Source organism: Arachis hypogaea, chromosome 5, assembly GCF_003086295.3.
Source record: "Arachis hypogaea cultivar Tifrunner chromosome 5, arahy.Tifrunner.gnm2.J5K5, whole genome shotgun sequence".
Lineage (NCBI taxonomy): Eukaryota > Viridiplantae > Streptophyta > Magnoliopsida > Fabales > Fabaceae > Arachis > Arachis hypogaea.
Window position 1 is genome coordinate 100,083,007 of NC_092040.1, and position 15,445 is coordinate 100,098,451.

Sequence of the window (15,445 nt, forward strand, 5' to 3'; positions counted from 1 at the left end):
TGTGGTGGTATTTTCTGTGATTTTTGAATGCATGATATGAACAGTGCATATTTGAATTTGAATCAAGGGATGTTGATATATAAGGAACATGAATTTAGAGAATTATTATGACTTCTCTAAAATAAACAAAAATTTAATCCTTGAAGTAAAAGAAACGGCAAAAAAATTAAAAAAAATAAATAATAATAAAAGCAAGGTCCAAGGCTCTGAGCATCAATGACTAGAGAGGTCAGACATGATTAAAATCTCAAAGAGTTGTTTCCCTAGTCATATGCGTGTGGTGTGATTGTGTCAAGTAATCCTTGAGACAGAACACTTAGAGTCGAGACCAAGTGCATTTAACAGAGTATGCCAAAGGCTTTGAGCACCAATATCTGGGAGTAACTGAAAGAAAAATCAGAACTCAAAGAGAGTTCCCCAGTTAAGTGCTTGTGGTGTTTTTGTGTCAAGTAACTCTTGAGACAAAACATTTAAAGTCACGACTAGGTTCAAGGTGCAAAGCACCAAAGAAAAATAAATTAAAGTAAATTTTCTTGCGTTCAAGGATTAAAATGAAATATAAAAGATCAGAGAATTCATAATATTATCCGAATTCTAATTCTGAATGACATTAACATTCTTCTGATTCAAAGGAGAGTGAGATGCCAAACCTATTCAGGATTGTAGTTGTGAACCCCACTATAAGAAGAGACACGAGCTTAATCGAACTTTCATTCTCATGAAAATTCACATCATAAGCTTATATTAGTTTTGGTTGCTTGAGGACAAGCAACCGTTTAAGTTTGGTGTTGTGATGCGTGAATATCTTGTCTATCTTTTCCTAGTGAATTTGCACTTAAATTGTTAAGTTTAATTAAGAATTAATTATATTTTAGCCACTATGGATGCTATTTTGAGTTTTGAGCAATTTTATTTATTTCAGGTAGCATTCGGCAAAATTTGACAGAGTTTCTGCAGCACAAGAATCAAAGGAGATGGCTGCGAGGAGCGACGTGCACGCGTGCCTGACGCGTGCGCGTGATCTGGAAGTATCCATGATGACGCGTATGCGTGACTGACGCATACGCGTGATTTGAAGATTTGCTCAGCGACGCGTCCGCGTGACTTGCGAAGAAGACCAGCGACGCGTCCGAGTGACTGACGCGTACGCGTGCATGCGCCACGTGCAGAAAAATGCTGGGAGCAATTTCTGGGCTGTTTTGACCTAGTCTCCAGCCCAAAAAATACAGATTAGAAGCTGCAGAATGGACAAAGCAAGTGGTCCCCACCCATCAGATGAAGACTTGTTAATTAATTCAAATTTAAATTCAAATCTTATCTTTTAGGAAAAGATATTATTTTTAGTTTTAGATAATTAGATTTTAAATTTATTAGAATTAGTTATAAATAGGAACTTAGATTCCATTAGAAAGGACAATACATTATTACCAGAACCCTTATTTTTCTTCTCTGAACCATGAGCAACTAATCCTCCATTGTTAAGGTTAGGAGCTCTGTCTATTTGTATGGATTGATTTGTTTGATCTTTCTAATTTAATCCATGTTTTGATTTATATTTCAATAATTGTTTTCGATCTTTATTTTATGAACATTGGGTGGAACGGAAGTATGACCCATGTTCTAATTGAGTTCTTGTAAAACTTGGAAAAGCTCTTTACTTGAACAACAGCTTAAAAACATATTATCTTAAATTTCTAATTGTTTGTATTTAACAGAATATGTGACATATAATCCCTTTATTTTTGGATAATTAGGATTTTTGTGGCATATAAACTGAAATTTGAACTTCACCTTCTAATTGGAATTAATTGACAATGGAATTGGCAGTTGATGAATTTTAGAGGAGACTATGAAGGTCTAAGGAATTAGGGTCTAGTCACATATAGTTTGCCATGAAATTAAATCTTACATGATTAAATTAGTTAGTAATAAAAATCAATCTGGAAAATAGATAACTCTGAAACATTAACTATTTACTCAATATTTTATTCCCAACTCATTGCTGCTTGCTTTCTGAAATTCTTAATTTGCTATTTAATGCTTTTTTTTAATACCAAAAACATTTTTTTCTGCTTGCCTAACTAATCCTATCAAACACTATTGTTGCTTGATCCATCAATTCTCGTGGGATCGACCCTTACTCACGTAAGGTATTACTTGGTACGACCCGGTGCACTTGCCGGTAAGTAGTGTGGGTTGTAAAATACCGCATCAGTGTTCTCAAGTCTCTTTAAGTTCAGATCTAGCCACCTGTAAATGTCCATCAAGTCTAACCTTGCCTTATCATTATCCTTGGTTCACTCATCATCCATTACCGTGTGCATGATATTATCAAACAATTTTTTTCAATGTGCATCACATCAAGACGACGACGAACCAAGTTGTATTTTCAATATGGCAACTCTCAAAATATACTCTGTTTTGTCCAATTATGCTTAGTGCCATATCCCGAAGGTTTCAACCCTACCCTATTATCGACGATCCTTCAGATTCTACCGACACGATGCCAAATCTACAAACCACTCAACCTCATGGGTGCCTCTTCTTGTTTAGTTTTATTATTCCTAAACGAGTCCTTGTTGTTCCAAAAAGGATGATCAATGTCGAGGAACCTTCAATAACAAACCACGAATTCTTACCCCCGTTTGTCAGCTAGAATGCCTTTGTATCCTTTGTATAATGGACATGACAATCAAACCACGAATTCTTAACCCCCATTCATCATCCACTTCTCCGTCTTTTGTCCACATCCAATACCCATCCTTGAACCTATTACGGTTGAAGTAAAGTATTATATCCGGAGGTCCTAACAACTTAGTCAGCCGACACTTATAGTACGACACCTAAATACCCCTTGAGATCTAAACGGTTTTATGTTGAAGACATATGCAACAAATTCGTCAACCCCTTCAAAGAACTCAGGTTTTAAACCCCCTGGTACACCGTTATCCACAGATGATGATTTAAAATTATTTTGCAATAAACACCCTAGAATTCAACCAACAACACAATTAAATATGTTTTAAATAATTTAAAAAAAATTGTAGAATTTCTCCTTAATTTAAACAGCTGCATGCATAAATTAGAACAAACAAGCATTCAATAAAACATCAAATTCTAGCCGTTTTAGTGCGTAACCCCTTATTACTCCATAATTTTTCAGCAAACAAGGGTCTCGGCGAGAAGGCTCCACTACACAACCATCTCCCACTTCCGTCCTAAAACTCTATCCTATGAAAAGTATGTCCGGCATAAAACTTAAACAATTCATTATATTCAAAGATAGAAAATTAACCTAAAATATAACTACACAAACTACAAAAGAAGCAAACTCCAATTGATCTTAGAGAAATTAACATCTTCCTAATAAAAAAAAACTTATTAATTCACAAGGTGAAACCAATTAAAAAAAATGGAATAAATAAGAAAATTCTTCCAAACAGCTCAACCACTCTTAATTTTCTTCTACCTAACCTAAGTAACATTATTTAATTTCTAAATACACTAAATTAATATAACAAACTCTAATCACTCACTTCATTGAAAAAATTTAATCAATAATTTAATAAAATACCTAACAAAATTCTAAACAAACAAAAAATTAAAAAAACTATAGAAAAATTACCTCTAATAGTGGCTGCAGGATGTTAGAAGGATGGTGGTGACAGGAGGCAACAGTGATGGCAACAACGTGAAGAAAGAGAGACGAGAGAGGGACGAGAGAGAGAAGAGAAGAGGAGAGAGAGAGAGAGAGAGAGAGAGAGAGAGAGCTTGAAGAAGTGAAGGGGAAGGGTTTCGTGTTTGAATTTTACCCTAAATTTATCGGCGGACCTCGCCTAAACACCGTGTTTCACTAAACACTGTTATCGTCAGAATTTTCTGACGAAAAATCCGACGCTAAATTTGGCGCTAATAAAACAATTTTGTGTGCCTCTTTTTACAATCGGATTTAGTTACGGAATTTCTAATCCGATAGTAACTTATTTGAGAGAAAAATTTCCATTCGTAACCGTCAAAAAATCCATCGCTAAATCCGCTGGTAATTTTCATCTATAAATTTGACGATATTCAATATTTTTCTTGTAGTGTAAGAAAATTAGAAAGTAATTTATAGGGGGTGAAAGGCCATAGACACAAGTGTGATAAAAAAAAAGGTAGATTTTTATGAGATTATTATCAGTAAAGATGTCATTTTTTATAAGGTAGTAGCAACAATAAACTCAAAACAAGAATTTAAAATAAATAAGGTGGATACAAGTTACGTTGTCTAGAAGTAAGTGCAATTAGAAATTGAAGATGGAAAGATAAAGTAAGAAAAAGAAAATTAATCTAGTATTTTATGTATTGTTCATCTTGAAATAGAATAATAAGATGAATCTGATGACGAAAATGCTAGTAAAGAAACCAGAATGAAGAAGCAAATTTAGAAATCTCAAAGGCATATGTGGCAGGAAATAAATCTTATAGCATTTGCACTAGTCATGACAGACGATGTGGCAGGAGATAAACCATCTTCATATCATGAAGCAATTAATAGAACGGAGTCAAAGCAATCGCTAGCTACAATATATGAGGATATTGAATCTCTTCACAATAATCAGATGGGGAGCTAATCGAACTTTTAAGGGAAAAAGAGAGATTGAATGCAAGTTGTTCTTCAAAAGAAAGAAAAGAATTTATGGTATTGAATCTCCTAGCAGTTCAAGGAAACACTAATAGCAAAAGATAATACTTAGAACGAAGGTATTGACTTCATGAAATATTCTCTCTTATTGTATAGCATAGTTTTATTCAAGTCTTGTTAGCTACTATAATTACGTTTGATCTAGACCTCAAACAACTTGATATAATTAAAATAGTATTCTGACTTGGTGAGTTAGAGAGAATAACAATCTACATGAGTAAACTAGAATGACTCATAGATCTTAAGAAGAAAGTGTTAGCTCTAAAACGTCTCAAAATGAGTTTTGATGATGAATATAAGACCATATATAATTTAAAAATGCATTATTATGCTACTTGACGTTTTCTCTTATGTGTCAATGAACTAAGAAATTTCTTCTTAAGTATTATAAGCAAAATAGGTAACTTCTGAATCTGTGGAAGTTGAAATTTGAAAAAGAACAACCTCGAATCAAAGTAGATACTACAAGAAAAAAAGTCTGCCGGCACACTTTTTTTTTTGCCATGCTTTAAAAGCGTAGTCAAAAGTGGTCAACGACTAAGCTTTTACGAGAATGGCAATTGATCAAAGATTTGACCATACTTTTTCTTGTCACGGTTTAAAGCGTGGTCATAGAGAAAAACAAGCACGCTTTTATAAAGATGGCGACTGATTCGTGATTTGGCCACGCTTTTTTTCTACACTTCAAAAGCGTGGCCAAAGGAGCTAGTTTTTTTCCTACTGTCACATTTTTAAAGCGTGCCCATATCCTCTAATTTTTTGGGCACTCTAAAAGAGTAAAGCAATAGAGTTCCCACAAAAAAAATAATTTTCTACCAATTTTTTCTCCAAATGCTTTAACTTTTTGTTTTCAGAGGATAACCCTACTGAGAAGTGAGAACCCTTTCACTCATGCTGTATGTAAGAACCCTCGAACACCTTTATCTCTAAAAATTCATCACTGAGAACCCTTTATCACTGAGAACATTCATCACTGAGAATCTTTGTAGCTTTCTCTCCCAGCCCTCTATCGCACCCTCTTTTGCAACCCTCTTCTCTATCACAATCCTTGCACCCTCTATTGCAAGCCTCCTCCTCGGATTCGCAACTCTTGCATCCTCTCTCGCAACCCTCCATCGACGCTGCCTCCGTCGGCGTACCCTCCATCGGCGCGCCCTCCCTTGGCGGTCATTCTCTCTCGCGAACCCTACCACTGTCTTTGTTGTATCTCTCTCTCTCTCTCTCTCTCTCTCTCCTCCTTCAATCGTCGCTGCCTCTCCCACAATTGGCGCTTAACGATCTCCACAAACACTACCAAGTACGTATTTATTCCCTCACTATTTTTCTGTTCTTATGTGATAAGGTTCATTCTTTCGGTTCCCTCGTTGTTTTACTGTTTCTCGATGTTGCAGTGATGTGAAAATGGAAGTGAAGCAAATGTTCATTACATGGGAGTTTTACTCTTGTTTGAATTTTAGAATACTAATTTTGATGCTCTTGATGAATTTATTATCATGGGAAATAAACAGTGAATGTGTTTTGATTTTTTTCTTTAAATTATTTATTTGTTTGTTGTTTCAATGAAAAAGAGTTTGTGTGGTGGTATGCTACATTGGGTCAGTTAATGTATCCAATGGACATTATTTGACCTTAATTCATTTACCAATATTGATTCATATTTGGAAATATGGTGAGATACATTATAATCAATGAGTATTTATTTAACTCTACGTTTATTTTATTTCCGGCTTTTGGTAGTTGTTTTTTCGCTGCTGTTGCCACTGCCATCTCTCTTTTTTTTCTTTCGATGCGGTGCTGCTACTGTTGCCGCGATACCAATTTATTTTCTAGTGCTGGATTTATTTTCTGCAGTGCTAGTTGACTATCTTAATTTTAGTCTATACTTTTAATTTAACTTAATTTTCAAAATACGAGCAACTTTAATCCTAGTTGTTGCTCCAACTTTAGTCTATGAACGAAACTAAACATTATTTTGTTGTTGGATGTTTATAGTTTATATTTGTATGCTGAAGTAACAAACCAGTGAGTGAGGAAATAAGTCATTATTTACCTATACATAGAGAAATTGGCCCTGTACCATTAGATGCTATTGAGAGATCTTTGAAAAGGCCAACATTCCAAGGAAGATGAAATATGGTTTTAAACTGATGTAAATAGCTCAATTCTAGTAATGTTTTTAAGACCATCAACTGTTGAAAGGGATAAGTCTTTTATGACATCTTATATTGTTTAGACCTACCATTTGTTAAATGATTCTGTAATCATAATTTAAAATTTTTGTATAGAATATATACAATCAAAAGTAATGTTCCATAATTCTCTAGTTGGAGTTAGTTTTGTAAGAACAGGTGCTTTTATAGGAGAGTCAACAAATATTAGATGAGTAAACCTCTAGGACTTGAGCAAAAGAGACAGTTTCATCCTCTTCTTGGTATGTATTATTCACTGCAAAAATAGAAAATGTGTACAATAGTGGTAGCCTGTTATATATTGAGCCTTTCTCCTAAATCTGATTCTCTTTTAGCTTTCTAACAACACTTTTTCTCTCTCCCACACCCTGTATATTTCTAAGTTCTAACAACCTCACTCCGGTGTCATTGCCAACTCAACACACTTGGTTACAAATATGCACCCATACTCTTCCTTAATTCTATGTCGATTTTCTTATTTCCCTTTTCTTTCATGCACTATATTAAGTGAGTTACTAAGTTTTGTGAAAACTTGTATTGCGCTTGAAAATAATTTCATCATTGCTACTATACATATTTTCTGTATGAGAAAGGCCTTTCATTTTTAGAGGGTTAAATAGCAATCCTTGAAAGTTCATGGCTTATCGTTGGCATGCATTTACATTGATGTTGCTAATTATCGAAAATTGTGGGTTTCTTTGTGTTTGGAAATGTCATTCCTATGCTAATATAATATGCAATAAACTTGCTTAGTATGCAAGTTAGTATCAATCTGATTTGCTCTTTCGCAGGTAGAATATGGAAATAAAACCAACAGTTGTATTGAGGGCTATACAATTGTTGGAGGGGATGCAGCTTTCGCTATAATAGCCGGTGCAATGAAGGCTGCAGGTGGTGTAAAAATGGGCGCAGTTGCGGCTACAATGACAACAGGCCAGCAGCAGCAACCATAGCTGTGGCAGAATCAAAACAAGAAAAAAAAAGATGCTCCTCAATAGTCTCCAAAATAATATATCTTTATCTACTTTGGGATTTCTTTATGTAAATTAGTTGAATCTTCCCCGAGTTTTATGGGAACAAAGAGAGCCATTTGCAGATTGTGATGATATTGACAAATAGTGAATATAATAACCGCTTCAAATATTTTGTTAGATATAGAATCATGAAGTCTTAGATGAAGTTATACACTCAGTTGAGTAGTATGTTTTAGATGTTGAAACTTTATTTTGCAAAGTGATGACTTTGTAGTGAATTTATTTTCTTTTTTTTTTTTTTCAATTTTCCTGTGCCAGTTTACCTTTATATTTTCATATAAAGTTTGTTTTAATAACATGATTTAGTTTTGCATATTGATTAGTTATTTAATGTTGATTATGCTGGCTTTCACAATGTTGAAAGTAGTATGGAGTGGTCTAGTGAAGGGTTTATGTAGCTATTGGCACACTTTTTAAGCATAGCCATATCTTCTAGTAGTCATCAACAGCCATATTTATTAAGTGTAGCCATATCTTCTTGTAGTCATTAACAGCCATGTTTATTAAGTGTAGCCATATCTTTCCCTATTAGCACACTTAAAAAGCGTAGCTATATCTTTCTTATCGGCACGCTTTCGAAGCTTAGCCAAAACCAACCCTATGGACATCATGAACGGAAAATTGATGGTAAAGAATTTCACAAATGAAATCTCGTTGAAAGTATAGTTTCTAAACCAACAATAATCCTTTCATACAAAAATTTGTTTGTCACAAGTACAAACCCCTAATAAAACTAATAAACCAAAATATTTAAACATCGGGTCGTCTCTCAAAGGAATTGAAGAGTAGTGTTCTTGTTATTGGTTATGGACATGTATATTTTGGGTTTTGGATAAGAGAGAAGAAAAGTAATTTGGGAATGAAATTCAAATGATAAAGAGGTCTTGGCAAGGTTTGGTAGTCAAGGATCTCTATCCTTATCACTAACCACAATATTGATAATTGCAAGGATCAACCCCATTAAGTCATCCTCTAACAAGTAAAGGAAAATCAAGTGAGCTATATCAATCCAAGTCCATAAGTCTTAGCTATTCACTAATTAAATTAATGAGAGCTAGAGTCAATGGCTACCAATTATCAATCACTTGGACATTAGTAACTCAAAAATTCCTAAGTTACCAACCTCAAGCCAAGGACATAAAATTCTACTCTAACATCCTTCCAAGCCTTTTATCAAACACTTGGAAGGCAATAAAGGAAAGCATAGTAAATTGACAACAAGAATAAAATCTAACAACTACTAATTGCGAAGAATTAACAACAACAATCAAAGAAAGCACAATTAACATGAATTACCTCAAATTGCATTAAAAGAAAATAAAAGAAACAAGAGTAGATCCACAACAAAGTATAGAAACAAAATAGAAGAAATTACAACAAGAGAATAGAAGAACAAGATGTAACAACAAAGAATTGAAAGGAAAAGTAGATGAGAAGAAGAATTAAACCTAGATCTAAGAAATTCTAATCTAACCCTAATCCTAATTCTAGAGAGAAGAGAGAGCTTCTCTCTCTAGAAAACTAAAACTAAAACTAGCCTAAAATGTATGAATTAGTTCTAATAATGATCAAAAGTTGTCTTTCCCTTCAATCCTTGGTCCTTTTTAAACTTTTCCCGCCTAAAATTAAGCTCAAAACTGGGCCAGGGGCACTTCAGAATTTGCCAGGCACGATTTCACTAAAGAGGTCACGTGCGGACATTGACGCGTACGCGTCCTGGAGTTTCATAATCCACGCGTAAGCGGCTGTTGCGCCTGCGCGTCCATGAGTGCATCCCAAACCTTTGGCTTTTCATGATTTTTCCACTTTGCATGCTTTCTCGTCACACCTTCGATCCATTATTCCTAGCCCTTTTCAACCTGAAATCACTTTAACAAACACATCAAGGCATCTAGTAGAATCAAAGATAAATTAGAATTAGCAAATTAAAGGCGTAAAAAGCATGTTTTCACACTTAAGCACAAATTAAGGAAGAATCACAAAAACCATGCTATTTCATTGAATAAATGTGAGGAAAAGTTGATAAAATACTCTAAATTCAATACAAGATAAACTCTAAAAACGGGGTTTATCAGGGCACACTTCTAAAAGCATGGCTGTGTGTCCACTTTTCGGTATGCTTTTAAAGCGTGGCTATAGGGTTATACATACAGCCACGCTTTTAAGCGTGGCAATAGATGAAAGCGTGGAAAAAACTAAAGTGTGCTAATAAATTGACAAAAGCGTGGTGATAGATCAATCGGCACGCTTGTAAATGTGACCTTTTTAAAAGCGTGCTGATAACTCAAAACGTAGCAAAAAATTATCGTTATATTTTTTCGTACTTTTTGGCACGTTTTAAAAACGTGACAAAAAGCTGATTTTCTTATAGTAATAGAGATGATCAACCTGATTTCCTTATAAGTTGACTGGCTATCTCAAAAGCAAACTTGCACACCTCATAATTGTCCTATTCTATAATACAGAACTGATGAAGGTGCAAAATTGTTCATCTAAAAAAGTCGTTAATGAAACAAACTGTTTTTTTTTTTTTCGTGGAGATATATATTCTTAGAGTTTTAATCCGTGATTTTTTTTCGATAATTTTAGGATTTTTTATGTTAAATATTGAATGTAATTCTATTTCTGAAATAATTCATATACATCACTATTTACCTATACAGTACTATTTATACGTACGATATTGTTTACATACACGATATCATTGCATACACAATTTTGTTTGCTGATTTTACTGATGATTTTTCCCATCACTTTTGGTATCTGTTGATACTCATAGTATTTTGTATGCTAAGAGTTTATTTGACTTTGATTATCTCTAACAAAAACAATAGTGGGAGACATAACAATAGACAAAAATTAAAGACAGAAATAAACTTTTGATCACTATTTTTCAATTCCATAATTCCACTTTTGTCCTTTCTAGTTTTTCAATTTTACTGTCGATCTCTTTATATTTTTACTTTTATTAAACAAGAAATTTCTCATGTTTGTTACTCTAATATATGTATTGGTCTCTCCATGACTCCATCTACCCATTTGTCTCTTAAGCCTTAGCCTGTGAGATTTCACAATGGGAAAAGATATAGTTAGACTCGTTCAACATATATCGGTGTGATGAATGGTTAAGTTCTTGGTCCAAATCAAAATGAAGTTATTACCAATAAGGCAATTCTTAGCGGGGACCAACAAAGACATATTTGAGCAAAGACTTGGAAAATAAATGAGCCACACCGACTCTATCTTGCTCTTTTCTAATAATTGCCTCTAATTCGATGTATCTAAAAATATTTATATTATTTATACATCAAAATCAAGTTACCAAAATAAATAATATATAAATACATTACGTTTGATTTTAGTACGTAAATAGTCTTTTATTCTATTTCTCACCATATCCTCAGTCCGAGATATCTCAGTCCAAAAGGCAAAAACCTAATCGTTGCCGCTGTTGCATACCCAAGTTGGTTATAAGAATTGATCAGATTAATATGCATATGCGGCATATATATACGCTGCTTACCATCTCTTTGTGGTTGTTATTGCTAACAGCTTTGCCGCCATGCCTGTCTCAACTTTGTAGCCAGCAGCCATACAAGTGCGGAGGACTGCCTGACCTATACTACCCATTTTGGGGAAATACCCGGCCCTCTTACTGTGGCGGCGGCCACCAATTCAACCTAACCTGCTACAACTCCGACCACACATTCATTTCAATGGGGTCACAACAATTCGAAGTGGTGGACATTGACACCCAAGCTCACATCATGACAATGGTGCCGAAAGAGTATGATGTTTGCTCTCCCCGCTTGGACTTTTCCCTCAGTCCCCTCTTCTGGTACGCCAAAACTGTCCACAACATCACCATATTCTACGATTGTCCCTCGGAGGTAGTTTCTTCTGTGAACAACTTTACCTGCGGAGCGGAGAATAATCAGACTGATGGTGTATACTATGTTGGTGGGGAAGATGAGTTGTTGCAACAGAATGTAGAGCTACGGAAATGCCAGCGGCGAAAGCAAGTTCCGGCGGACGAGAGCGCTCCTTCCCCTGATGGTGGTGTGAATGCTCTGTATGCAGCTTTAGAGGTGGGGTTTCAGGTCAACTATGTGGTTTCTAAGGAGTGCATGACATGCCTCGCAACTGATGGTGTTTGTGGCAGATTTGATGATGATAATTTCATCTGCTCTCGTCGAAAAAGTATGTTCCCACTTCAATTCATATTAACACCGCCCAAATTAACATTTTGTAAAATAAAAAGACATTAGACCAACGAGTTATTTTCTTTAATTAATTTTCTTTTATTATTTTTATGTGTTTTTTTAAATTAATTTTTAATATGTCATTAAATTATTAAACTAATTTGTTGATTTTGTATCTAAACTTTAATTTAGTATTTAAAATTTCAATTGTCTTTATTTAATTCTCAAACTTTAAGAATGCGACTTTTGTTAATCCTTAACAAAATGTAGACCTAAACAATTAGATGGCATGCTAAGTGCTGTAAAATGATGTTTTTTTTTTTAGTTTTGATACTTAAATAGCTAAAAAAACAGCTTTCTAAATGACCCTAAATCCTAAAGCCTCGTTTTACAAGTTTCTGTTTCAGCATGATATTTAACTATTTATGTTAATATCTATGTGTTAAAAATTATTTCAAAAACTAATATAAATCGTATTTATAAATTTTAAAAATTAAATAAAGACAATTAAAATTTTAAAAATTAAATTAAGACTCATAAATAAATTTAAGAACTAAATTAAATATTAACTCCGAATTTAATTAACTTCGTAACCAAAAATGATTTTGCATCATTGCATAATATTCCTCAATTTCCGTGAAATTTTATCATTTTCTTTCAATATATTACGTAAGTGCATATATATAAGCAGAAATTGGCCCTTGAATCACTTCAACAAGTTTTATTCACCAGAACTCTTAATTGACTCCTATCGCAGGTAATGCGTTGCACGGGAAAATGCCAGTTATCATTGGTAAAGGATATCATTTTCTCTTGAATAATATCTCATAAATAAAACTCTTATAAGAATTAGTGTATTTGGTGTATAAAATATTGTACCAAAACAAAATAACTTCTTTCTCCTTTTTTTAAATAATGATTTAAATTATTGCTTGAGAAAGTTTAGTGATTTAAATTATTGCAAAAAAATTATTATTTTTACTCAAAAAATTTAATTTTTTTACATTTTATAATATTAAATATTTATATATAATTAGCAAATTGACTAATTTGATAACAATAAATATTTGTAAAAAGAACATTTTAATTCAAATCTCTACTCATTTATCATACATGTATAAACATGTATATTATTATATGAGCAATGCTAGGGGCCAGCAGTTTTATTAAATTTTGGCCAGCATCTAACCAGCAGAGGAAGGTGAGCCATTGGATGAAATCTCACACCAATCTCACACCATCAAATCATCATTGATGGCTAATTGATGGCTAACAATCACAAAAATTACTGACCCCCTAGACTTTTCCTTATTATATATTAAAAATGCAAATTAGACAAATAAAATTGACTTGGTACTCAAAATTCTATCCGCTCCCAATTGGGTTAGAACTTATGACAAGTTAGATATCTGCTTGCTGACTTAGTCCTGCCATTATTTAGCGTGACTGTTTGACTAAATAGACAAGACATGTGCCGATCTAGTTGACTTTTCAATTAGTAATAAGTGCATGCCTAAACTTCAATTTAAAACAACTTTTCAATTATTTGATGTATAGAAAAAGCTTAGTATAATTCAGCACCCAAACAAAAATGATTTTATTTTAAAGACTTTTCAATAGTTGAAATTTCACTAATTTTCTCTTTTCAAGTCTTAGTTTCATCACTTCAACTTTTTCAAGCATCCTCATATTTTTAGTTACGTTGTGTAGTTGGGGATTATGAATAGTTTCTATGAATAATGACCATGCATTATCGCAACTTTTATAAGATATATATTCCACAATAATAGTTCTTGTATTTGAAATTTGCTTCTCCTGCCTCAATAATTAATTCCTTACTTATATATTATCTCTCTTAATGTATATAACAGGTGTTACGGGTAGTGTGGCTGGACTAATATTAATATGCATCACTATTTGGTGCTTGTTGAAATTATTCAAGTCATCTAGATGGCAAGAAAGATTTTGGTTAAGGACTAATAGGAACCAAGATATTGAGGCCTTCTTAAAAAGTCATGGAGCTCTAACGTTAAAGAGATATAAATTCTCAGCATTGAAGAAACTCACCAACTCCTTCAAATGTAAATTGGGTAAAGGAGGTTTTGGTGTTGTGTACAAAGGATTGTTACCCAACGGATGTCCAGTGGCTATAAAGATTTTGAACCCATCCAAAGGAAACAATGAAGAATTTATTAACGAGGTAGCTAGCATCAGTAAAACTTCTCATGTTAACGTTGTCACTCTTCTTGGATTTTGTTTAGAAGGTTACAAAAAGGCTCTCATCTATGAATTTATGTTTAATGGTTCTTTAGAAAAGTTTATTTGCACTAATAATAGAATACCAATTGCTCCATCGTTAAGTTGGAGCAAATTGTATCAAATTGCAATAGGAGTAGCGAGAGGGTTAGAGTACTTACACAAAGGATGCAATACTCGAATCTTACATCTTGACATAAAGCCACATAATATTCTTTTAGACGAGAATTTTTGTCCTAAGATATCAGATTTTGGATTATCAAAATTGTGCCTCAAGAAAGAAAGTATTATTTCCATATCAGATGCTCGAGGAACAATAGGATATATAGCTCCAGAAGTGTGGAATAAAAATTTTGGTGGAATTTCTTACAAATCTGATGTTTATAGCTACGGAATGATGCTACTAGAAATAGTTGGAGGAAGGAAGAAGAGTGACAATGCAGAAGGCTCAAGTAGTGAATATTTTCCAGACTGGGTATATAGAAGGCTTAAGGAAGTAACTCATGGGGAGGTAGCCACAGAAGAAAATGTGATCATTAGAAGAATGACTATGGTAGGTCTATGGTGCATTCAAAGTATTCCAAGTGATAGACCGACAATGAATAAAGTGTTAGATATGTTGGAAGGCAATATTGATACCATAGGAATCCCTCCAAAACTTGTTGTGTCTTCTCCAGTTAGATCAGAGTGATACAATCAACTTCAACTATGCTGGATCAATGTAATTGTTTGATTTTTTTTAGTGCATTGTGTTGGATGATGCTATTTATCATTTTATTTGAGAACAGTTACATATATTGTTAATTTTTTAATTATATATCTATTATTAATTAATGAGGAGTGGAGAAAATAGTTCAAAAAATAATTAACGAGCATTAAATGTATGTTATATATGGCAATAATCTAGTAAAATGATATACTTAAATTATTTTAATATTTATATATTATATATATATATTTTTTATATGAACAACTGTTATTGGAACAAAAATATATTTAAAAAAAAATGTTTCTTTCACACTATATATAAGTGGTGAGTTTTGGGTGGCATGAGCTATGGTGGCTAAGTGTGGTTAAGGT

General features: G+C 33.5%; 1 protein-coding gene and 1 long non-coding RNA gene across 3 annotated transcripts; both read left to right on the forward strand.

The window, feature by feature from the left end:
• The first annotated feature begins 5,548 nt into the window (after positions 1–5,548).
• LOC140184610 (uncharacterized) lies at positions 5,549–8,220 on the forward strand. The gene is made up of 2 exons (XR_011881709.1): positions 5,549–5,981; positions 7,665–8,220. It is a non-coding gene; the product is annotated as an uncharacterized lncRNA (long non-coding RNA).
• A 2,923-nt stretch (positions 8,221–11,143) lies between these two features.
• Positions 11,144–15,160, forward strand: LOC112802245 (LEAF RUST 10 DISEASE-RESISTANCE LOCUS RECEPTOR-LIKE PROTEIN KINASE-like 2.5). 2 transcript variants are annotated; one of them, XM_025845362.3, is made up of 3 exons: positions 11,144–12,107; positions 12,867–12,902; positions 13,981–15,160. In XM_025845362.3, the coding sequence occupies exons 1-3, from the start codon at positions 11,399–11,401 to the stop codon at positions 15,054–15,056; spliced, it is 1,821 nt and encodes a 606-aa protein (XP_025701147.1). In that variant the 5' UTR covers positions 11,144–11,398; the 3' UTR covers positions 15,057–15,160. The 2 variants fall into 2 exon arrangements, with proteins under 2 accessions (XP_025701147.1, XP_072093708.1); XM_072237607.1 differs by lacking the exon at positions 12,867–12,902 and having other exon boundaries at positions 11,192–12,107.
• The last annotated feature ends 285 nt before the right edge of the window (positions 15,161–15,445 follow it).

Coding starts and splice junctions, on each gene's coding strand:
- LOC112802245 (XM_025845362.3), top strand. CDS start 11,399: ATGCATATGCGGCATATATATACGCTGCTTACCATCTCTTTGTGGTTG. Junction 12,108..12,866: donor CATCTGCTCTCGTCGAAAAA/GTATGTTCCCAC, acceptor CTCCTATCGCAG/GTAATGCGTTGCACGGGAAA. Junction 12,903..13,980: donor GAAAATGCCAGTTATCATTG/GTAAAGGATATC, acceptor TGTATATAACAG/GTGTTACGGGTAGTGTGGCT.